This window comes from Pelophylax lessonae (assembly GCF_965119305.1).
Source record: "Pelophylax lessonae genome assembly, chromosome: 2".
In the NCBI taxonomy this organism is placed as follows: Eukaryota; Metazoa; Chordata; class Amphibia; order Anura; family Ranidae; genus Pelophylax; species Pelophylax lessonae.
Window position 1 is genome coordinate 195,882,833 of NC_138769.1, and position 24,467 is coordinate 195,907,299.

The 24,467-nt window shown below is 40.3% G+C and overlaps 1 protein-coding gene across 2 annotated transcripts in view; it reads right to left on the bottom strand.

Annotated features, from left to right (window-relative positions):
- The window catches only part of PNPLA4 (patatin like domain 4, phospholipase and triacylglycerol lipase), a 153,302-nt gene that overhangs the window by 18,842 nt on the left and 109,993 nt on the right, over positions 1-24,467 (bottom strand). For both annotated transcript variants that reach the window (XM_082247107.1, XM_082247106.1), the window contains one exon: positions 14,496-14,648. In XM_082247107.1, the coding sequence (XP_082103233.1) occupies positions 14,496-14,648 (153 nt within the window). The remainder of the gene's footprint in view (positions 1-14,495; positions 14,649-24,467) is intronic.

Below are 24,467 nucleotides of genomic sequence, written 5' to 3' on the forward strand. Positions count from 1 at the left end.
GCCATGCAGAGAGAAGATTACTTAAAAACACAGGTGTGAGAGCACGGTCCCTAAAGCTGATAAACAGACCAGAGAGGTAAGCAGACAGTCAGGGCATGAAACACTACTGCAAATTTACGACACCACGCCTACAGTGTATTAAATATGTAATGCCTGTGGTTTTGCAGATAACATAATGCCTACATTAAAACATTGCACAGTCAGGAAGTTAGTTAAGTTTCATGTTACAAACGGTACAACACACATTTAAACAAGGACCCCTTTAACCCAACATGGCAACAAAAACAAGCCCTTTCTATGTTACAAAATAATTAAAAGATAGCAGTTAAACTATCTGATAAAGGAGGAAACATAATAGTTATGGATACCAGTCAATGTGAATCAATGTGTTAAGAGACCTTGAAAAATGAGGTACAGTATTAACAGATTTCTTTGTAAAACAGGTGATTGTCTAAACAAATGTTCAGAAATTGAGAGAATAGAGCTTATACAGCTTCTCTTATAGACGAATGCACTCTGGAATATTTGATTATTCATCATCCTCACATGCCTACTTTCTATGAATTATCAAAGATTCATAAAAGAGTTCCAGGGAGTACATCTCCAGGGAGACTAATTATTTCAGGAGTGTGATGTACTGTGTAGTTAGAGTTAGAACTCTATGGTATACTTTTTGATGGATATTTGATACCACATATTACAAGTCCACCCTCTTATGTGAAGGACATGCCTGAACTAGCAAAAACTATTGAAGGAACAATACAACTGGAAACTTTGTTGGTGGCCACTGCTGTTTAAGCCTTATACTGTAGCACAGGTAGTCTCTAGTTTTCCAAAAGTGGAACTAAAGTTATTATTCCCCCCCCCCCCCCACCCAACTGTCCCTTACCGGTGCCGGCTTCTTCTTCTGAGTGCTGCTCTTCAGGCTTCTTCATTGGCCGGTGCAGGATGATGTCACTCCTATACGTGAGCCAGACATCAGGGCACTCATAGACTGGCACAGAGCTGTATGAGCAGCTCAGTTTACAGTTCATGAGAAGACAGTGAGCAGGTAGGTAGAGGCATTTTATTGCAGAAGTGAGATTGCCTGTCTGCTCATTGGCTTTAATTCTGCTTTAAGGAGAGGGGACAAACATGCTGGCCATAAAATAAGTCTATTTTAGAAATACTACAGTATAATTACCTGAAATTCTTATTTTTGCATTCAAAGGCTCTCACTACCTTCACCTGCAGGTTGTAGCAATGAGGACTTGCTGTGTTATCATTGTTTCTATTATAGTATAGGTACTAATATAGTGCTGTCAATTATTGCAGTGCTTCACATATATATTCTACATTAATACAAGTCCTTTCTCTCAAAGAGCTTACAATCTAAGGTCCCTAACTCACACTCATACATACACATACTAGGGCCAATTTAAACAGGAGCCAATTCATCTACTAGCATGTCTGGAGTGTAGGAAGAAACTGGAGTACCCATAGGAAACCCATGCAGACACAAGTCAAACATGCAAACTCCAGGCAGGTAGTGCTGAGGTCAGAATTTGAACCGATTACCCTAGTACTGCTGAGCGGGAGTGCTAACATATGCAAACCTTAACCTGAGGGGGTGGGAGCAGAGGTTGTTCTTGGATAATTCAATGTACTTGTGCCATCTTTTGGCATGGCACAGGTACATAGACAAATGTGTTTCTTAATTGGACAGAAACATGGGATGAATTTTATCCACCATTTGAGATTTAAAGTGTTACTAAACCCAGGACCCTGGTCTGGTCTTCCACAGTACACAGAACAGGGAAATGCAATTATTTTAGTAACTATAAAATGCTAAATATCTTTTTTCATCAGCAGTATACAGCAGTCTTGTGACTTCTATCAGTGTCTGGCCGAGCACTGCTTAAAGGTTGTAAGAGGAGTTTTCATTACTCTCTGACTATACTATGGGGCTGCATGACCCCTGACTTTCTGTCTGGACAGTACTGATTGGCCCTGTGCTGATAACATGCACCCCCCACCTCAAAAAAGAAAATAAAAAACTGTCTAGCAATACACACCAAAGTAAGTATGTGCAGAGTACCTCCCAGGCTCTGTTCTATCAGCAGTTGGATTGGTGACAGTAAAAGAAGGGGAGGACCAAAGAAAACAGGATCAAACCGCCTTTTTACACAATGCGGAGGATTAACCCCTTAGGTTCCACAGTGAGTATAACAAGAATTCTTTGCTGCATATACAGACTGATTTTACTTTTGTGGGTTTAGTAACACTTTAAGGATTTAAACTTGAAATGAGCTGTCAGGAACAGAAAATTATTTTACTTGATATTGAGAGTCTTGTACAAATAAATGAAATGATTGACAACAAATTTTGTAGAAAACTTAAAGCCAACCTACCAGGTAATACAATTCTGGATGATAATAATGATCAACCTACCCTTTTAATTAGGAGAAGCCAAAATAGCTCAACAGTTGATGCAAAAGCTATTACAAAGAGGCTATATTAAGACAATTTTGAAGAAAGCATACAAAAGGCCAAAAGTAAGTCAAAGTAAACTTTGTTGTTTGCCTCAAGAAGCAATAAAACAGCTAGTACTACTAAACTCGTCATCACCTGCTATACCCATGATCATAATCAGCAGGTACAGAATAATATGAGTAAGTATTGGTATCTACTTATGAGTGACATGATGGTCACGAAATTTGTGAGAGAAAGCCATGAATTTGTATTTAGATGGCTTGGGTCACTAATAAACTAATTAGTGCAAGCGGACAAATCACAGCAGTAGTGCGTTCTAACCTGGAGCACATCTGCATCATGCATCACTGGATGTATTCTGAATTATGGGGAACATAAAAGGAGATGAACCCATTCCCTTCACAGGTAAGGGTATAGCATGCCCTTGTGTCTTCTTTTTTTTTTTTTTTTGGGGGGGGGGGGGGGGGATGCCATAACTCTTAGAGCAGATGAGACAAAAAATAACTTTCTTTTTTTTTTTTTTTATATAATTTTTTTTTTAAATAATTTTCTATTATGTACAAGCTTCATTTAAGATTTAATTTTTAGTACATGTATTAATCTGCAACATTTATATTCAGTTGCAGCATTGCCCTCATGTTATAGAATCCATATGAACATTCAAGCCTCTGTCATCATGTAGTATAAATGTATCTCTCTCTCTTTTTTTGTGCATTGGTGACCAATATTTACTAACACTTGATACCTATAAGGCTCCATCAGGTCCAAATTTGCAGGTGTTATGCCCCTCAGAAGAGTTTTGATAGCTGATTCTCTTTAAGGAAGGTCATCTAAGTGTTCCACAATGGGGATGCCAGGAAAAGGAAAAAGGATGGAAAATAGCAGACACTTTTAAAAAAGATTGAGGGGCCAGGTAAAGAATTGGGAACTGGGAGTTTGTCTCAGGAAACTTTATAAATCAAGGTCCCTTCGGAGAGAGGGAATGCTGAGAGATACCAAATACCATATAGGCTTAATTGTATCCGAGGATATAACCTATCCTGTGTAATTCTGTATGTGATACAACTCCACCAGCACAGGAACAAGGGTCTACTACTGACTACACAATACTGACTGCAGTAGCACAAGAAAGGGTGTGAGGGGCAGGTAAAGCTGAGATGTCACACACAATAATATATCCAATGCGCTAAATGGGGTATCCTGCATGTGCATCCCCTTCCTTAAAGAAGTAATTAACCATAAATTACCTTCAGGTAATCTATGACTCCAGTCCTCTTGGCCCAAATGGGAGTACAAAAGGCCTAGGCGCACTTACAGCCATAACAGATGAGTGAGATTCCTCTAAAGTGTCCTCACTCAGATGTTCTACCTTGAGGCAAGAGCACATTCCACCCGCAGGTAATGCATAAGGCTCCAGATATTTGCTCCATCCACTCATCCACATAAAATTGGGGCCTACCTCCATGGCGAATATATCCTTTTTTATGAGATTCTACATATTCTGACAGGATTTTACACATCAGGGTTGCCACCAACACAAGGCATAGGGCAAAACCTGTTATTTCAAAGTGGGATCTAAGGAGAGAACTCAAACTGTTTATCAGTGAAGTACTGAGAAGTGAGTACACCTTTAATTATTTTAGTGGTGTTTCTGTTAGCAAGAGTAACTTGTGCATCCACAATAGACACGGACCACCAGTTTACAAATCCCTTCTCAAGAAGGGAAATGTTCTGGTACATTCCAAGATGGGTCTGAGGAACCTTCATGGTGTTACCAGTCAGAATAGAGGAAAAAAAAACTCAAAGAGCAGATGTAGCAGAAAGATCTTTGCAGCTGCAGGATCTCTAATAGACCTACAGCCTGGAACAGCAGACTCATTCTCCAGATGTAGCATAACACACACTGCCTTAATAGGGTTATAAACCACCCCAACTGCAGGAGACTGTGGTGACCCAGAAACAGCCTCTTCCAAGGTCCCAGTGTTAGGAAATTGAATCAGAAATAGCAATGGGGTTACAGGACCAGTTTAACTTATGGGGCTTGGCGGGATAAGGGACAGACTCTGCCAGATATGGCGTTGGAAAGCACGTAAAGCCTCTGAGGGGGGGATTGCTCCAGTAACTAGTCTAGAGTGGACCTGGAGGGCCCTGTGGGCATAGGGTGGTCTCTGCCACTCCAACAATTCTCTTTGAGGATACTATGTAAACCCCCCAGAACCACTAGTGGAGAATGGGCTGAGGTAATCTTTGGCAGTGACTGTTATCTGTATGTCTTTGGCAAGATGTGTAACAGAGGGCAACTAGGCTCAATGTGAAGAATAGCCTCAAAGACTCACAAACCTGGACAGCTGGTGCTGGTGAGGGTTTTAGGCAGATGAAGATGACCAGGTCACTGTAGGCAGGCAATAGAAACAGACTGGAGACTGAAGATACACTGGGTGCTTCAGGAGCATTAACATCATTGGGACAACATTTTCTGCAGACTAAAAGGCAGTGAAAAAAAAAACACAAAGCACACATGTACAACACTCCACTCAGGAGATTGACATCAGCTTTTGATCCCTTCCTCTCTACCCTTACCACAATAAAAGAGGGGGTGGTGGAAAACGTGGTACTTTTCCAACAGTGGCAAAAATGAAATTAGCCCAACTAGCCCTACTTCTTAAGGTAAGAAACAGGATCCCACCTGGGGCTGTTGGAAGCACTTTGCATCTAACTAGCACGGTACACTAAGATCAGCAAAACACAAAGCCCAGTGCACAAAAGTCATATTACAGGCTAGCCCAGCAGTCCCTCTGGTTCTGGGTATGGCCTTAAAAGCTATTTCTAAGGAAACACTGATCTGAAAAGCCACTATGTAAAAAACAGTTAATGGTGTACCAAGGAATCTTGACTGATTAATTAAGTAAAAAAGATCAGCAGTGCGGCACAAAATCTTGATTGAAGTCGCCAGGGGAAAAATACCTTGAAGTGAGAAGGCTAGCAAAAATTGTTACATTTTTACAGCAGAGTAAAAAAAAAAAAAAAGGCATCCAACCTTCTAAGACATACTGGATACAGGAGGGGCTATAATGGAAGTGGCTTATAACGTTTCTGTTTGCCAAAGTTCTAACCTCCTGAAAGTGGCAGTATAACCTGAATTTTATGAATCAATGTGTCCCTCAATGGACGATGGAGAAATATATATCCATGTAGGCTTACTTTGATTGGGAAGTCTATGACCACTGGCATTTTGATATCTATAGGTCCCTGTGGACCTCCCTACTAGATATGAGGGAGATGTTGATGCTCATCGCACTTTGGGTGGTTGGTTGTAGGTGTGATTGATGTAAGTGTGTGTATGCATACATGGAATTTTTATTTTTTCTAAATATAGTAACATATGCTATTTTTATACTGTATATTGACTATATTACTTACAACATATTACTATAGATTTAACAACCTCCTGCAATTCACCTGAAGATTAAAAATCTGAGAAACCTGTTATGAACTATCCATCCTCCTCTGCAAGATTCAGCTGTTGTAAAGTAATGGATTTAACATTTGAGGCATACTGTATGTATAAAAGCTGAGCAGGAGATTGTAAGGGTTTAGCAGGATTCCGTAATTTCAGGAAGTAAACAATAATTGAAACAAATAAAAAACTTTTATCATTTTGAAGACTGACAGTTATTTTTTATGATAATTTCAGGTAGTACCTTAAAAGTCTCAAATTTGTCTTTTGTCGGGTGTTTGGTTAAAGGATCTGGAGCCTTTAGATCTTACCAGTTCTTGTGTATAGTATCTTTTCAAAGTCATTATACAATTTCACTACATTTACAGTATAGTGGATTTTTAATTACACGTTCTATATTTTTATAGTGTTTACTAGGCTAAATCGATGGTGTATGCTGCGTGTTCATGCAGTTTTTAATTAACATCTACCCCCAGCAAAAAAACATTTTAATTAAAAAGTTATTATTAACTGGCTAAATACAGAACTGAATAACAACGTTTTCACATATTCAAGCAATTCATTTTCTTGTTTTTTATAAACTTATTCCAGTTGATTTGTCTTTAGGAATTTCAATCTTAAAAATATACAATTAAAACTGTTCATTTTCCTGGAATTCCTTATTTGAGGAGAACAAGTTAAAGTGGAGTTCCACCCTAAAATTATACTTACCTCCATCTTCTCTCTCTGGGTCACCTGAAAAACAAATGGATAATCGCAATTTTTTTTTTTTACTTACCTCGTTTAGAAGAAAATATACTTACCTTACTTCCTTCTTCCTACCCTCGGCGGCCGCGGCGAGTCGTCACTTCCTGGCATGCAATGATTCCTGGGAGCTGAACGTCATCGCTCCCAGGAATCAATGCGCCTGCACCGGCCCCCGATGTCCGTTCCGGTGCAGGCGCCGTCATACCTTGCAAAACAGCTACTGGGCATGCCCAGAAGCTGTGCAGGGATGACACTGCGGCACCGGAAGTGACGTCGGGGCCGGTGCAGTGCATCGTGGGACCGAAGAAGACAGAAGAGGACACAGAAGAGGATCGTGCTGGCTTCAAGCTGCCCACACCTGAGATGGCAGCGCTGGAGAATACATTTTCAAGGTAAGTATTTCTTCTAAATGGTAAGTGCAACCCAGGACAGATCAGAGGCTAGCCATTGTGGAATGCACTAGCCCTGACTGTCCCGGGGGTATTTTTATTAAAAAAAAAAGTTCACTGGGTGGAACTCCGCTTTAACCACTTTACCGCTAAGTACTGTAATAGTACTGCGGCAAAGTGGCTCGTTCCCGTCTGACGACGTAGACCTACGTTGTCAGACTCCTCCCCTGTAGGCGGCGCTCGCGCGCCGCCGGAGGCGCGCTCCCGCTGTTTTCATTCACAGCGGGAGTCGGGCCAGAGGAGGAGCAGCGGCGATCGCCGCTGCTCTGCCCCGATCGTCGGGGATCTAGTGTGGAGATCCGCCCGCCTGTGTAAACACAAGCGGGCGGATCTCCTCAGTGACAGGGAGTGACAGATCGGACTGTTCAGCATAGCTGGACATCCGATCTGTCCCTGTCTCACAAAGTCACCTCCCCCCCACACGTCAGTAAGCACCAGGCATACATTAACCCCTCCCTCTCCAATAAAGTTAACCCCTTCCCTGCCAGTGTCATTTTTACAGTAACAGTGCATATTTATAGCACTGATTACTGTAGTAATGTCACTGGTACCCCCAAAAGTGTCAAAAATGTCAGTCAAGGGTCCGATCTGTCCGCTGCAATGTCGCAGTCCCGCAAAAAAAAATCGCAGATCGCCGCCATTACGCGTTAAAAAAAAACACCAAAAATGACAAAAATCTTTCCCTTTGTTAGTAAACGCAATAGCTTTTGCGCAAACCAATCAAAATACGCTTATTGCGATTTTTTTTACCAAACATAGGTAGCAGAAAACAAATTGGCCAAAAATTTAAAAAAAAATTGGTTTTTACATCTTTTTTGGGGGGAATTTCATATAAAAAATGTGAAAAATATTGTTATTTTCTCAAAATAAACGCTGTTTTTTTGTTTATAGCGCAAAAAGTAAAAATCGCACAGGTGATCAAATACCACCAAAAGAAAGCTCTGTTTGTGGGAAAAAAAGGACGTCAATTTCGTTTGGGTACGGCGTTAAAGTCGCACAGCGCCGAATCGCAAAAAGTGGCCCAGACTTAAGACAGCAAAATGCTCTAGTGGTAAAGTGGTTAAGTGAGCGCACTCCTTCTCATCCCTGAGGATAGCTGGCATTATTAGGTGAAAGAGTTAGAAAAAAGAGGAGAAAAAAGGTCAGTAAATATACTTATTTTCCATCAGCATTCTTTCGGTGAAGATCATAGGAGTGCTCAAAACCATGTGAGAAGACACTCTACAACCACGTTTCTTCTTAAAAGACCCAGCATTCCCTGGGGAAGGTGCTCTTAACTAAGCTTAGCCCCATACCCAAGACTCCATCCAATCCTTTTGTCCCATGTAGCCTCCTGCTTAATCCTAGCTCCTGGCCATGCCCCCATCAGTAAAGGCTCTCTTTCCCTAAAAGGGATCAAGAGGCCTTCGTGGCGGATGTTCTTAGGCTGTACATGGTGTTACGGAACAGTACGAGTTTCATGGACAGTGTCAGTGACAGCATACACTGACAGTGCATATTGGTCTATGGAATTTACTTTTTTTTAGGTGTTTTACTACACAAATTGAAACAGATGAAACAGTAGTGTAAAATTGTCTGGCAGCAGAACAAATTTAAATAGCAAGGTTAGGCCCAAATTTACAAGAGCACAGACTGGGACTTTAATACAAGAATTAGATACTGCAGAGAATACAGCAGTGTAAAATTGTCCAGCAGCAGAACATTTTTTTTTTTTTTTTTCAGGGATAATAGGTCTAACCAAATAATTTATCTAGGTGAGAGATGTTGCTATGAATATGATGAGGTAGTTTATATGCAAACTGTCTTTGCACTTAGTTTTTCTTTTTTTCACTTTCAGGTCATGCAGCAGCAAACACAAGGCATCTTCTAGAACAGATGGTCAGTAACAAGTAAATGTTGCACTTTGAACATCCCAAACTTTAACAGTCTATATATACTGTACACTATATTGTCAAAAGTATTGGGACACCTGTCTTTACACACACATTAACTTTAATGGCATCCCAGTCTTAGTCCCGGTTCACACTGGTGCAATGTGGGAAACCCTGCAATTCAATGCCCTTTCCCGCATCCCAACTGACACCTGCGAACCGCTAAGGGTGTCAATGAAAAGTTAATGACACCCCCAGATCGGTTCGCAAGGGCGAAATGTCAAATGGTGCAGGAATCGGATCGCATAGGTGTGATCTGATTCCAGTGTGGACCAAAAAAAAGATCCTGCACCATTTTGGTGCAAATGCGATGTGATTTTAGCCATACAGTTCGTATAGCTGAATTCACATCACACAGACATTGCATGTGATGTGCACATCATATGCGATGTCTGTGATCACACAAATGTGAACCCAGTCTTACTCCGTAGGGTTTAATATTGAGTTGGCCCACCCTTTGCAGCTATAACAGCTTCAACTCTTCTGGGAAGGCTGTCCACAAAGTTTAGGAGTGTGTCTATGGAAATGTTTGACCTTTCTTCCAGAAGCGCATTTGTGAGGTCAGGCACTGATGTTGGATGAGAAGGCCTGGTTCACAGTCTACACTCTAGTTCATCCCAAAAATGTTCTATTGGGTTGAGGTCAGGACTCTGTGCAGGCCAGTCAAGTTCCTCCACCCCAAACTCGCTTGTCCATGGACCTTAACGTCCTGGTTAAAGTTCATGTGCGTGTAAAGGCAGGCGTCAAAATACTATTGGTAATATAGTGTATACTGTATATAGGAAAGCACCAAAAACAAAAACCCACTTTTTTTTTTTAAAGAGCAGCAAAAAAAAAGAAAAAAAAGCTGTTTATCAGAAAGGCCTTATATAACAAAAAAAAAAAAAATGAGTAAATGAAAACCCCAAATTCCACCCTTTTTGAAAGAAAAGGCCATTTTTTTATTTATTAATTTTTTTTTTTTTTTACAGAAGTCTTTTAGCTGCTTTCCTGTCAACAGTGACCTTTTCTTTTGCTAAAAGTATTGACCGCTGACTTTAAATGAGCCAAAAAGCCCCTCATAAGAAGAGTAAAAAGCAACAAGGTGTTGATTAGCCAAAGCACTAGGAATCAGAATAAAGGCCTGTACACATGATAAGAAAATCTGAAGGGAAATTTCGTCCGACGACCGATCTGCCGATTTTCGGATTGTTAGTATGGTGCTTTCGACAGCCAACTCCGACTTTTCGGCTGACAAAATCCTGATGTGCCGGCTATAAAATTTTTGTTGTCTGTAATACAATGTCCGATTTTCATCTCATTAGTACAGATTTCAACTGAAAAAAATCTTAAGAGCAAGACTAGGCATGCTCAGAGACGAAAGAACACATACAAAACAATCCAACACATGACATCACTTCTAAAGTAGAATTCTGTCGTACGGGAAAATTCGTATGAAAATAACCTCTTCCCTTTCCACATCAGACTAGCATGCCAACAAAAAACGGACGACAGATCGTTCGATAATCTTATCGTGTGTACAGGGCTTTAAAGTATAGTTTCCTAACTGACTCTTATCACTTGCTATGCCTTCCTTCTCTTCCTTGTCAGCTTTCCCTATCTTTCCCTTACACCAACTTCCAATAAAATGACACCATGGCTGCTCTGTGCACCCCCCCCCTCCCTTTGTAGCAAGGGGCTGGCTTATCCAAAATACAGTAAAGGGCTGGCTTATCCAAAAGCTCCCTTATTGCCCCTTCTAGCCTGCTGGCCATAGTTCAAAGGCTTTGCAGTGCATTCTGGTTTCCAAACGTTCTCAGATGATCACAAATCTTAAAACTTGCAGGATTCACCGTGAACCTATCTCAGGCATAATATAATTCAACAGAACAGATAACTATGGCAAGGTAAGACAGGTCAGACTCACTTTTGAGCACAGTGACGCACTTAATAGTGGAATACCCAATTCCAATTACCCTCTTTTTTGAGCAGGCCACCAAGATTGTTCCATAAGTGACCATAGCTGCTTAAAGCAAATCTGAAATGTGTTCATAATTCAGAACAATTTAAAATAACATGACAGTTCTGGGCCAATTAGCACTGTCAAGCAGGAAGTATATAGATCTGTGTAAGCTACCACTGCAGAGACTCATAGTTTATACAGGGTTTTCCCATGACGGTAAGTGTATGCTGCTGGGCATAGCACAAGTTCAATTTTGTTTGCTAAATTATGGTACAAATGCATGTTGTTTTTTTTTTTTTGTTTTTTTTAATGCAAGCAGTTTAAAAGTCTAAATCTGACTTGGTATTGGCTTACAGTCCACTGTACAGCAGAGCTCAGACTGGGAATAGGAGAAGCAGTAGAGGGAGCCAGTCATTTGTGCTGCAGTGCTCATGTGCTAAAAAAGAACATGCTGATAATAAGATAGAAGTGACAGAAAGGTGAGCTCAGTATCAGTCTGCTACTTTTTATATCTTTGTCCAGTCACAGGCTTGGGGAGGGACACGGCAAATAAGTCTTCTCTTGTCCTTTCTTTCATTTGTATACCTTTAGAGAAACATAAGATTTCTTTCCCTACCTTAGAGAGTTGTGCTGCGTGGCAGTACTGTGTACAATTTAGGACTGGACAGACAGAAGTGTAATTCTCTTGGCAGGTAAAAAATATTTCATACATGTATTTGTAATCTGTGTAGAAGTTAAACACAGGAAGAACAGCCACAAAAGGAACCTACAGTAGGTGCTATGCCATTCACATTCAGCTTTCACAGTTTGAAGGGTGAAGTTGCCTGAGTTTAGGTCCTCATTAGGAACTATAAGTCCTTGCCTCTAGTCTAAACAAGTCAAACAAAACTATCTTACTTAGGGCTTTTTATCTCAGCAAATAGGTGCAGGAACTCAACCAGGACCCCCCAAAACCCCCACATTAACACCCTCAAAACCAATAGTGGGTGGGGTCAAATTTTACAACCCTGTTTCCCCGAAAATAAGACAGTATCTTATATTAATGTTTGCTCCCAAAGATGCGCTAGGTCTTATTTTTAGGGGATGTCTTATTTTTCCATGAAGAAGAATATGGCACATGTAAAAAAAAGGAAATGTATTACCTGTATACGGTACGGTAGTAGTTGTCACCACAAACCAGAAAATTACATCCTCCTGTGTCATTTTGATTGCCCCCCTCTGATCCTCCTGTGTCATTTTAAGTGATCCCACTCCCCCCACCCCTGTGCCAGTGGACACCTTCACCAGACATCCACCCAACTCCACCCCTTTATCAGACATTTCCCCCCTACCTCAGTCACCCCTGTGTATCCACACAATGTGCCGGACTCCTGCCCCGTGCGACTCACTGTCTAATTGTGTGTCAGCCAGACTCCGTCAGGGCAGAGCGAGCAGCAGGCGTCAGCTTGTCCTGGTGGCGACGGGAGCTCTCTGATTAAAAGAGACCTTGCACTTCCTGTCTGCTCCAGCTGCGCTGCGGCCAACAATGAGCTGCGCGGTGGCACCCGCTGCTACGGTCCGGGGGAGGCCTTATTATCAGGGAGGTCTTATTTTTGGGGGGATGCCTTATATTTCAGCGAGAGGCAAAACTGTAAATAGGTCTTATTTTCGGGGGATGTCTTACTTTCGGGGAAACAGGTTAACAATGGTGCAATGGTGCAGAGTTGGGGGGGGGGTGTTACACACTGAGTGCAGAGTTCAAGGGTGCGCTATGTGAAGAGTTCAGGCGTGCGCTATGTACATATTGTAAAGTTCAGCCTTCTTCCACAGCTGCTCACCTCTGCATCCCCTATCCCCATCTTACTTTCACCCCTCTTCAACTCTGACCTCTGCATGCAACTCCCCTTCCACTGCCCCCATCTTCTCCCTCCCTTTTTTAAAGCTCCCCCATCTTCTACATGTCTTACTTGTGTTGCTGTAGTAAGCTGAAGCACCAAGCCGGCTCTAGTACTTCCCCGCACACTATAGGTGGCTCCACCTCTCTCACTTGCAGGGACATCATCCAGTGGGGGTTTCAGGATCTGTGCTGAACCCCGAACACATGCATTTCCCTTTTCCCATCCTGCACTCAGTGGGAGCTGCTCAGGAGATCAGATCTGTGGGAGCCACTGGGAGACAAGCTGCCACTTGTAAATACCTGAAGCTGGACATCTGCATTTACAAGTGATAGTGGTGAGAAGGGAGCAGAGAAGCTGAGCCCGAGGTGGTGGAACTGAGTTCCACCAAGTTCCAGCTGAAAAAAACTCTGATCTTACCCCCTGTTTATTACTATCACAAATCTGATAAGTGCACTTTTGTTACATATAAAAAACTGCATTGCTGGTACTCAACGTAAAAGTGGTTTATATTACAAAAAAAGATATGGAGCTTAAATATGCTTTAATGCACCCATAGGTATTGTGATATTTAAAGTGTAGGTAAAGTCATTTTTTTTTCTTTTAGTTTGAGAGATGAGGAAGGTTAGGACCATCAGTTTTTTTTTCAATCCATAGAAATACAGAAAGGAGCACTAGACCAAAACTGGCTCAAAGTGTTCAAAAATAATTTTACCTGTTGCAAAAATAGTCCATCCATGTTTTATGCTGTGTTGAGCTCTGATGAAGACAGTTTTGCTGTTGAAATGAATTGGCTGTTTATATATCACTTTTTTTACCAACAAACAAAAGTTTCTTGAATTTTTTCATCCAGTTTTGGTCTGGCTCTTTTCTCTGTATTTCCACGGTTACAGCTGCTGTTGGATGACCGTTGAGCAGATCCGTTCTGTGTGGGAACCACCTCGCCAGAGCTATTGAACTTTTTTGAAGTTGTCCTTCATCTGACTCCACATATTGGTCTAAAATGTCCCATCTACATATCTCTTTCAGTATAGTATTCTGTAGATTTTTCAGCTCTAGTTCTTGTGACAACTTTAAAATATTGGATTTGTCATGACTTTTTATACTAGAGAGGATGAAATCTCCCCAGTAGGGACACTGGAATCAATACAAAAACAGTTCTAATACTTCCACATTCTATTCAAAACAAAAGAAAAACATACAATTTAAATTGATTTTAACTTTTTGTATAGTTTATAGTTTTGTTTCACAGGACTTTTTAGACTAAAGAAAGTTTAGAAACTAAAATAGGTATCATTACTGGGACCCTGTGTATCTGAAAATTCTTCCCCAAAAAGCAACCTACTGTATTTATAAATGCCTCAAAACTTTAACGGAGATATTTCTGAATGCTATTTTATACAACAATATTCACCACCTAGGTATGTCAACAGAAGCAGTGGAGGGATATCCACAAACTACAATCTACCAGACTGCTATTGCAGTAAAATAAACTACACTTCATAAATTACATTGTACCCCGCTTTTAATAATGTCATTGAGATTTTGAGATTGAAAAATATTGTCATCAATAACACACACTTCACATAACAATAGTGCACACTTGCAAACAAAATATCTTACCAGCATGTCCTGGTTTGCAACCTTAATAAACATATCCGCATGTTTCTGCTCTTTAGGGCAAATATCTTGAAGACCAGAAAATGGTGATACGGTTATAGTTCGTCCAGTTGGCAAAATAGGAAGACTGTTTGAAAATCCACCATCAAACCATTTCTGTGAAAAGAAATTTAGAAAAACATTTTCTTTCATATTTATATAAAGTTTTACTCTTGGTAAACATTATGGAGAGAACCCCAGAGAAATAATATTTATGAGATTAGGACTGAGAGGGGTATAATATCACGTATTTGATCAGTGCGAAAATGTTTCATGTTTTAACAGTCCACCCAGTGGCCTAACTTCAAGTGGAATGAAATCTCCTCAAATGTTGACAGGCCGGAAGAAGGGTTTACGACAGAAGAGACCAATAGGGTGTCTTCCGTCATTAAAATCCTACCTGTCAGCAGGCCTGTTTTTCTTCACAGTGTTTAGATTCAACTGATCACTGTGAATAAAAGTGGACAATCCATTTGATATAGAAAGCTTCTTTTTTAAAGCTAGACAGGTAAAAAATCAACACCAATGAATTAATATTTTAAATATATTTTAAATGTAACTAGTTTAACCACTTAAGACCTTAGGCCATGTTTTGCAATTTGGCACTGCGTGACTTTAACTGATAATTGCGCAGTCATGTAATGCTGTACCCAAATTAAATGTATGTCCTTCTTTCTCACAAATAGAGCTTTCTTTTGTAGGTATTTGAGCACCACTGGGATTTTTATTTTTTGCAATATAAACGTAAAAAGACTGAAGAATTTGAGAAAAAAATGACCATTTCTACTTTTTCTTATAAAAAATATTAAATGAATTAAATTTTGTCATACATTTAGGCCAAAATGATACTACGCCATGAGAGCCCTCTTTCTTCTCTCCACACATGTCTTGGTCCTAATGTATCAAACAGCTTGAATATACACATACCCTGAGAGAGAGTGACCCAATACATCCATTGTGTTATATTTCTCTGAGGTTTATTGATGGAATACCTGTCCAGTTTGATCAGTGGATAAGAGGATACCGCTTATGTGACCCCCTATAATCAAGGGGTCCATTAGTTCTGGTAAGCAGTTAATGTTGCACTCACTGGGTGAAAGACTGAAGGTAAAAGTGAAAATCAATTCTTCTATCAAGCCTCAAGATACTTACCAGCTGATTTTGAGATTGAGATATCTCTTGCTGGCATTTTGCACCAGAGACTTTTCATTAAACCACTTTTTTGCACCTTTTTCACTTTTGCATGGTTTATCACTCTTAAATTGCAACTTTATATAAGTTTATATTGGTTTTACTATTAACCATATATATAAAATCAGTGCACTATATATTTTTTATTTTCATTTATGTATGTGGTTTGGTTGAGCGCCGTACCCCCCCACATAAAACACTATTCACGTTAACCATGTTTTACGTTGCAGCTCACAGTTGGAATCAATCGTTCCACACCTATCATATAGTTCACATACAATTAAAATATTCACTATATAAGATTTATTTATTATTCATTAGCGCAGGTTGTTTGGTGTCTAACACCAATCTTTTTCCAAAATGTATTTAGCTACATGTCTTTGATAAAACAAAATCTCAATAAGCGTATATCTATTGGTTTGCGCAAAAAGTATAGCGTCTACACTAACTATGGCGTATAAACTGGAATTAACGCAGCTTTTATTTTCTGACTGCCTATTAGGGATGATCGAACGGTTCGGGTCAACCATCGGTTTGACCCGAACATTGGGTGTTCGAAATTCGGCCGAATTCCCAACTTTTTGCGGTAAAAGTTCAGAATTCGGCCACCAGAACCTCCCGAAATGCAATGGGACAGGAACTGGGCTTTAAAAGCCTGTGATTGGCCCAGAAACATCAGTAAAAGCCAATTGAGGGGACAGGAGTCTGCTAGGAATGTGATTGGAGTGACTACGGGGTCCAGAGGCCAATCAGGAGTGAATACGCCCCCCAGTATATAACATAGCCCCCCCAAACCTCTAGCACTGTAATAGAGAGGCTGTGGAAGAGAGTGGAAGCATTTGTGTTTCTCCTGCTGCTTGTAAAGCTCCAGTGTCATTTTGCAATTATTAGTGTGAGGAAAGGGATATGCAGTGTAGTTAGGGTACTATATACCACTATAGTTAGATTCAAAAATCTAGTTTTTGTAGGGATAGTATTAAGTGTCAGGGTAGTGTAGTTTAGGGTGACCTGACTCTGCCGTGTCAGGGTGACCAAACTCTGCCATGTCAGGGTGACCCCACTATGCAGATTCTGGGTTAGGGGTATACATATATATCCCTATACAGAAGTTTTTTTTTTTAAACGCCCAAAAAACGCCTGAAAAAAAACGTCCAGGTGTGAAAGGAGGGTAACACCATCCCTGCGCTACTGAAATTCTAAGAAAAATAATCTGCTTTTTCTGGTTCTGGACATGCTACAGAGCTGAAACTTCACAGGTACACTTTTTAGACCCCCCCAGACATTAATCCAAAGAAATCTCTTTTTTTTTTTCAATGATTTTTTAATAATTGGCTCTTTATCAAAAACGACAATTTTTAAGAACTTTTTTTTGCCTGATTCATCATCTCTGGGGCATGACCCAGAACCCTAGGCACTTTCTAGTGGCATTTATTGGGTTTTATGGCTTCAAAATGGTGTTTTTTTATTCCAGAAGTTCGGGTCCCATTGATTTTAATGGGGTTCTGGAATCCGAATCAAACTTTCGGGAAATTCGGGTGTTTTGGTCGAACCAAACTTTTCAAAAGTTTGATCATCCCTACTGCCTATCTCATTTCTTGAAGTGCTAATATGGCAGGGCAGTACAAATCCCCCCCCCCCCCCAAATTACCCCTTTTTGGAAAGTAGACACCCCAATGAATTTGCTGAGAGGCATGTTGAGCCCATTGAATATTTTTTTATTTTTTTGTCACAGGTGTTTGAATAATGCTTCTTCTGAGTATGGGGATACCCTATGTGTGAGACTTTTTGGCAGTCTAGCTGCGTACAGGACCCCCAAAACGAATCACTGCCTTTAGGCTTTCGAAGGGCGTACTGTAATTTGTTGATTTCCCTCACTACCTATCACAGTTTCAGGGGCCATGAAATGCCAAGACCCCCCCCCCCAAATAACCCCTTTTCGGAAAGGAGACACCCTAAGCTATTTGCTGAGAGGCATTTTGAGTGTTTTGCAGATCCCGCTTTTTGTCACAAAGTTTTGAAATTTGAAAAAAGAAAAAAAAAAAAATTTTCCTTTTCTTTCTTCACTTTCCAAAACAAATGAGAGCTGCAAAATACTCACCATGCCTCTTAGCAAATACCTTGGGGTGTCTACTTTCCAAAAAGGGGTCATTTGGGGGGGGGGGGGGTTGTGCTATCTTGTTGGCATTTTATGGCCTCTGAAACTGTGATAGGTAGTGAGGAGTGAAATCAACAATGTACACCCTTAGAAAGCCTGAAGGTGGTGAATGGATTTCGGGGTCCTTTATGCGGCTTCACTGCCAAAAAGTCTCACACGTGTGATATCCCCATACTCTGGAGAAGCAGCTGAATGCATTTTGGGTTGTAAGTTCACATATACGCATGACATGTTTGAGCATTATATAATATAATACATTCCATGGACTCAACATGCCTCTCAGCAAATAACTTGTGTGTCTACTTTTTAAATGGGGTCATTTGGAGGGTTGTGATATTTCAGGGTCTCTGAAACTGTGATAGGTACTGAGGAAGTGAAATAAGCAATTTACGCCATTAGAAAACCTGAAGGCGGTGATTTGTTTTCGGGGTCCCGTACACAGCTAGGCTCCCAAAAACTTTCACACACGTGGTATCCCTGTACTCAGGAGAAGTAGAAGAATGTATTTTAGGGTGTAATGTCACATATACCCATGGCATGTGGGAGCAATATATAATTTAGTGACAACTTTGTGTAAAATAATAAATAAATAAATAATTGTGGCAAAATAGAAAATATTCCAAGGACTTAACATGTCTCTCCCAATATTAGAGGCTTATGCCACAGATTACCCACTCTTCTAACCACTTGAAGACCAAGCCTTTTCTGACACTTTGTTTATATACTAGAAAATTAATTTGAACCCCAAAACATTTATGTATATTTTTTTAAAGCAGAGGCCCTACAGAATAAAATGGTGGGTTTTGCAATTTTTTTGTCACATAGTATTTGCGCAGAGATTTTCCAAACGCAATTTTTTTGGAAAAAAAAACACTTTTTTTAAATTAATTGCACAAGTACACTATATATTGCCCAATTGTTTGATAAAATATAAAAGATGATCTTATGCCGAGTACATAGATACCAAATATGACTTGCTTTAAAATTGCACACACCCGTGCAGCGGTGAAAAACTATGTATGATTTTTAAAAGCCTTTACAGGTTACTACTTTAGATTTACAAAGGTCCACTGCTAGAATTACTGCCCTTGATTTGACATTCCTGGAGATATCTCACATGCATGGTACAATTGCTGTTTACGTATGAGATGAGACTGATGCTTGCGTTCGCCTTTGCGTGCAAACACATGGGGGACAGAGGTGCTTTAATTTGTTTCGTTTTTTTTATTATTTATTTTGGTTTTCATTTTATTTTTACACCTTCCCTTTCATTTTTTTTTTTTTTGTAATTTCTTATGTTATCACAGGGAATGTAAATATCCCCTATGAAAGCAATAAGTAGTGACAGGTACTCTTTTTTTAAAAAAATGGGGTCTATTAGACTCTAGATCTCTCCTATGCCCTTAAAGCATCTGCCCACACAAAGATTGGTATGATAAGATGCTTTCCCAATTTAAAAATGGCGCTGATTATATCCTGTGAAACTGAAGTGATAAAATGCTTGTAGCTTCCAGTATCTTTGGCCATCGAGATTATTAGAGCCATTCTAGTCTCCGATCACCTCTATGGTAAGCTGACGTAAACCACTGGCTGCGGTTTTGGGTTACCCAGATGGGGCAAGAAAACTGTGGAAAAAAAAAGCAGTCTAGCACCCAATTACATTAAATCCGACTGCTGGATGTAAAAAACGATACCAAGATGATGCCTAAACCTGCAGGCATCAACCCGGTATGACCACTCAAAGTCCAGCGACGTTGCTGGTCCTTGTTGGGCATTTATATTCCTCGATTCACATTGATCAATGATGATGAAGAAATCTCTGCCAGAAAGTGTGTGCTATGCCCCTGTGTGGGGTGGGTATATCTGGTTAGTAGGAGATTTTACTTTAGGGATCACCCAGCACCTCGCCAGTTACCCACCACAGGATCACTATAAGATTGATTCACAAAGTCACCTGTACATCTATCAAATTATGGACTAATTGCATCACTAGCTATTAGGACTTTATCCCAGCCAAGCACTATATCATATCAATTAGTCACTTTTTGTGCACCCCATTGCACTAGTTGGTGTCATATTTATTTTTATTGAATGCTCAAACCACTTTCTATATCTTTTAGTGCAATTTCCCAGCACTTTTTGCCACTGTCACTTTACCCTGTTATTACTATCATTGTACTCATTTATTTATTATATTTATCCACTGCTTGATTATATTTATTTATTTTATATATACTCCGTCACTCAGATTGCACCTTATCACGGGGATATTTATCAATCACTGCATTCCTTTTTATACGTTGATTTTATATTCTTATTTTGTATATGTATTTGTTGCACTAATTTATTGTACACCACATTTCTATACATATCACGGTGCATTTATTTATTCACACACTGCAATATTTAATACAGGCAGCGCCGATTACCCAACATTCTTCCTTCATTTTATACAGTCTTTTGACTGTAGTCTAGGGTAGGCTGCAGCCTATTTACACCTTTACATCCTTTAGATATCCTTAGCGAGGAGTTCACTACTTTCCAAAGTGTGTGGTAAGGACACCATTAGACCTCCAAGCATCCACCCACTTCTAATGATGGGCATACATGCAATGTTCTTTTTTTTTTCATTTAGCCCATGGTCTGAACAAAAAAAAAAAAGAACATAAGAGATTCCTCCATTCACATCGATCGATGTGAATGAAGAAATCTCTGCCAAGAAAAGAGTTAAAAAATATATGCTCTTTTTTTTTTTAACTGCGGTGGTGAAATCACCTCCTACAGCACTGCACTCATTGATTTAGGTATATGCAAGCGCCGTTGCTGTCAGAATAAACAAATCAGTACTGCAGCTGATGGGCATACCTGCAAAGCAAACAATGGTTAACAATGAAACACAGTAACAATAAAACATTACATTATAATAGTAAACAGTACAATAAAACAGTAGAATAAAACAGTAGAATGGCGGTGTCTGCAAAGCAAACTATGGTTAACAATGAAAAACAGTAACAATAAAACATTACAGTATAGTATTACAGTAATCCCCCGCTCCATCGCGGTTCAGTTTTTGCGGTCCCGGTAATTTGCGTTTTTTTTTTGTAATGTTATTTTACTATAGAAATCATTAAAAATGAAATATTTTTGTGTTTTTCATAGCTCTTGCTCTGTCTCTTAGTATCTTTTATGTGCTTAAATGAGTTTCTATTGTTTTAAAAGTGTGTTTAAAGACCTTAATATGCTTCTACACGTACAGTGACAGTAAAATAAACATGCCTACAATGCATTTTAATAGGGTTTTTCTATTTCGCAGAATTTCACTTTTTGCGGCTGGGTCCGGAACATAACCCCCGCAATGGAGGGGGGTTTACTGTATAGTATAAAGTACAGTAAAACAGTAAGAACAGAAAATTCACTCAATGAAATAACAATATTTGGCTTTTTAATTTTTTTTTTTTTTTCTTTTTTTGTTTTTAATTTTTTTACACTTTTTTTTGTAACTGTACAAAAACTTTAAACGTTCCAGGCTAGGGTCTCTCAAAATGCGATATCCATCTAACATTTTTCGAGACCCTGTGTGAAAGTGTGACCTAGACTGTGCCATGCTGTAGCCTATACTAATACTTCACTAGTGTGTGGTAGCGACAAAAACAGTCCCGATGCAGAGACCAGGTTGGCCAGTACAGGAGGGACAAAAAAAGTGGGTATCACGCCTATATTTGCGTTTTCGACAGACAGGACATCTTCTTTGGGGTGCTCTTTGGGTAGAGGTACCAGGGAGGTAAAAATGCCTCTCATGTAGCTGGCTCACTGCATCTGGATTGTGAATTTGGGCCTATGCACCTTCTGGATACAGAAGGGCTGTGATGTTCTCTTTCTGGAATTTTAGGAAGGATCCACTTCTTTCAGATGCATTGTATAGCGCATAGTTCAGCAGAGCCAATTGGAATAAGTATACAGACACTTTTTTGTACCAGCGCCTGGCCTTACAGGCAATTAAGTACGGCACCATCATCTGGTCGTCGAAGTCCACCCCTTCCATGTTAAGTTTGTAGTAGTGAACACAAAGGGGCTTCTCAACAACACCAGTTGCCGTTATAATTTGGACAGTTGAACTGTATCTGGGTGAATGGAAGACAGAAAGAAAACATTCTGTGTGTCCCTCCACTTCATTGCAAGCAATTTATTACACTTCAAGCAGACTCTCTCCCCCTGTCTAAGTCGGGAATCTAAAAGCCGTTGGGGGAAGCCCTGGCTATTAGGTCGTATGGTGCCACATGCGCCAATTCCAGAATCAAAAAGGTGACTAAAAAGTGGCACGCTTGTGAAATAATTAACAGTGTAAAACTATCAGCGCAAAAGTGATAAATATAGATCAAATCGTGTGAATAAATAATATACTTGTAGTGCATCAAAATCATAAAGTGTCCGGCTGCTAACACAAAACAGTGGTATTCACTCCACAAACGAAACTAAAACCATATACAGTGCTGCGCCAGAAAAAAAATATATATAACATGAAATTGAAAATAAATAATGTAAACAAGTGCTATTAGTGTCCCAAAAAAAATTTTTTTATGAGTCACTGGTACTAAGTTATCACAATTTATGGACACTGGAAGCTTGTGTAATAATTGTCCACTTATAAATGGTACCCCTTTCCGAATAAGGGTGACACCAAGCCCCAAACAATCTTGCCACTGCTCCCTATGTAGTCTGGGCAGTCGGGGGGCTCCACACTGCTATCTTTTCCCTTGTAAATCTGGAAGCTACATGTATAGCCTGTTGCTATAAGGTCACAGAGCTTATACATCTTGACCTCATATCTGGCATGCTTGCTGGGGAGAAACGGTTTGAAAACAAGGTGGCCAGAAAGCTTAATTAGGGACTCATCAATGCAGACAGCTTGTTGGGGCATATACAAGGCTGCACATTTTTGGTTAAATTGATTTACAAGAGGCTGAATTTTGTGGAGCCAGTCATATCCAGGGTCACCCTGAGGACGACAGATCTCATTGTCATTAAAAAGCATGAACCGCAAGATTTGCTTGTATCTAGTCCTGGCCATGGCAGCAGAAAACACCGGCATATGATGAATTGGGTCAGTGGACCAATATGTCGACAACTCACACTTTTTAGTAATGCCCATGATGAGGGATAGGCCCAGAAATGTTTTAAATTCGGAAACAGTTATATGTTTCCATGAAAATTCTCTGGCAAGGATCACATTTGGATTTGCGGTGATAAATTGATCAGCATATAAATTGCTTTGGTCCATATCAGATCTGTACAGATCTTCTGTAAAAAAAAAAAAAAAGCTCATAAAAACCAAGGGGAGAATAATCGGCTGCTTCCTACCTGAATTTTCGGTTGGCCAGTGAATAGGGGAAGTACGGGCGCTGCAGAAGTGATGGGCTCCCGATCAGGATTTGCAAGCGCATCAGGAAGGACACTATTTGCCGGTCTTCTAATTATTGGTGGCTGCGGGACACTACTTGTGCTAGCACCACACCAGCTTGAACTGTACTTATGGGACTGGCCACGTCTCCAAGTGTTACTGCAGTGCTGGTTTGTCTACGACCAGGATGTACTAGGCTGCTGGTGCTTGCCAGTTTACCAGGAGGTTGAGCGGCACTTGTACCGACACTCTGCTGCATACGAGAACCATGCGATTGTTGCACCTCAGCAACAGAAGAATGGGGTCGGGTACGCCTGACCTTAGCAGGGACCACTACTCTGTCGTCAGAGCTATCTGTCAGGGTGCCGCTGCTCTATACAGGTTCGAATACTGAGCCTGATTCTGACTGTGAAGCTTCCCCATCGCTCTCATCTGTCATGCTCAACATCGTGTAGGTCTCTTCACTAGTATACCTCTGTTTGGACATTTTGGCCAATAACCTTATAGGTACCAAGTGGGACTCACATGTAAAAAAGTATCTGGTTGTCAAGGACTGTTTGAACCACTACCAAACAATTTAAATGCTAGCGCTAGCAGGGATCGGGTATGACTCTGTTAACTCTGTGTTTTTGTGCGCTGCATATCCAAAGTGACAGTATTCTGCTGATACTGCACTTCTTGGGAGCTGGGTGCAGGGGCAAAAAGCAGGTGCTGGCAGGTGTCTGGGCTGATCCTGCTAATGCAGCATTTTGGGAACACTATATTAAACTATTGGGGACGCTAGTATAGTTCTAATCTGATCAAAGATATTGATCTGTTCAGACATTATACTAGTAATGGAGGTGTTCAATGTGTGTGTGACTGGCAATCAAAGGGTTAAAATGTATTACTAAATATGTGGCGGGCAATCTGACTCTATACCGGATTGATGCTAACTAATGTTAACGCTAACTGATGTCACCTTTGACATTAATACAGTGATCAGAAAAAAGATCTGTACCCTATAATAGTGACACTGTGACAGGGCAGTGAAGGAGTTAACTGGGGGTGGCCAGAGGGTTAAATCTTTATTAGGGAAAATATGGCGGGTACCCTAATCTGGGACTGACACTAACTACTGCTCACACTAACTGGCATTACCAGTGACACTAATACAGTTATCAGTAAATTATCTGTACACTGTATATGATGG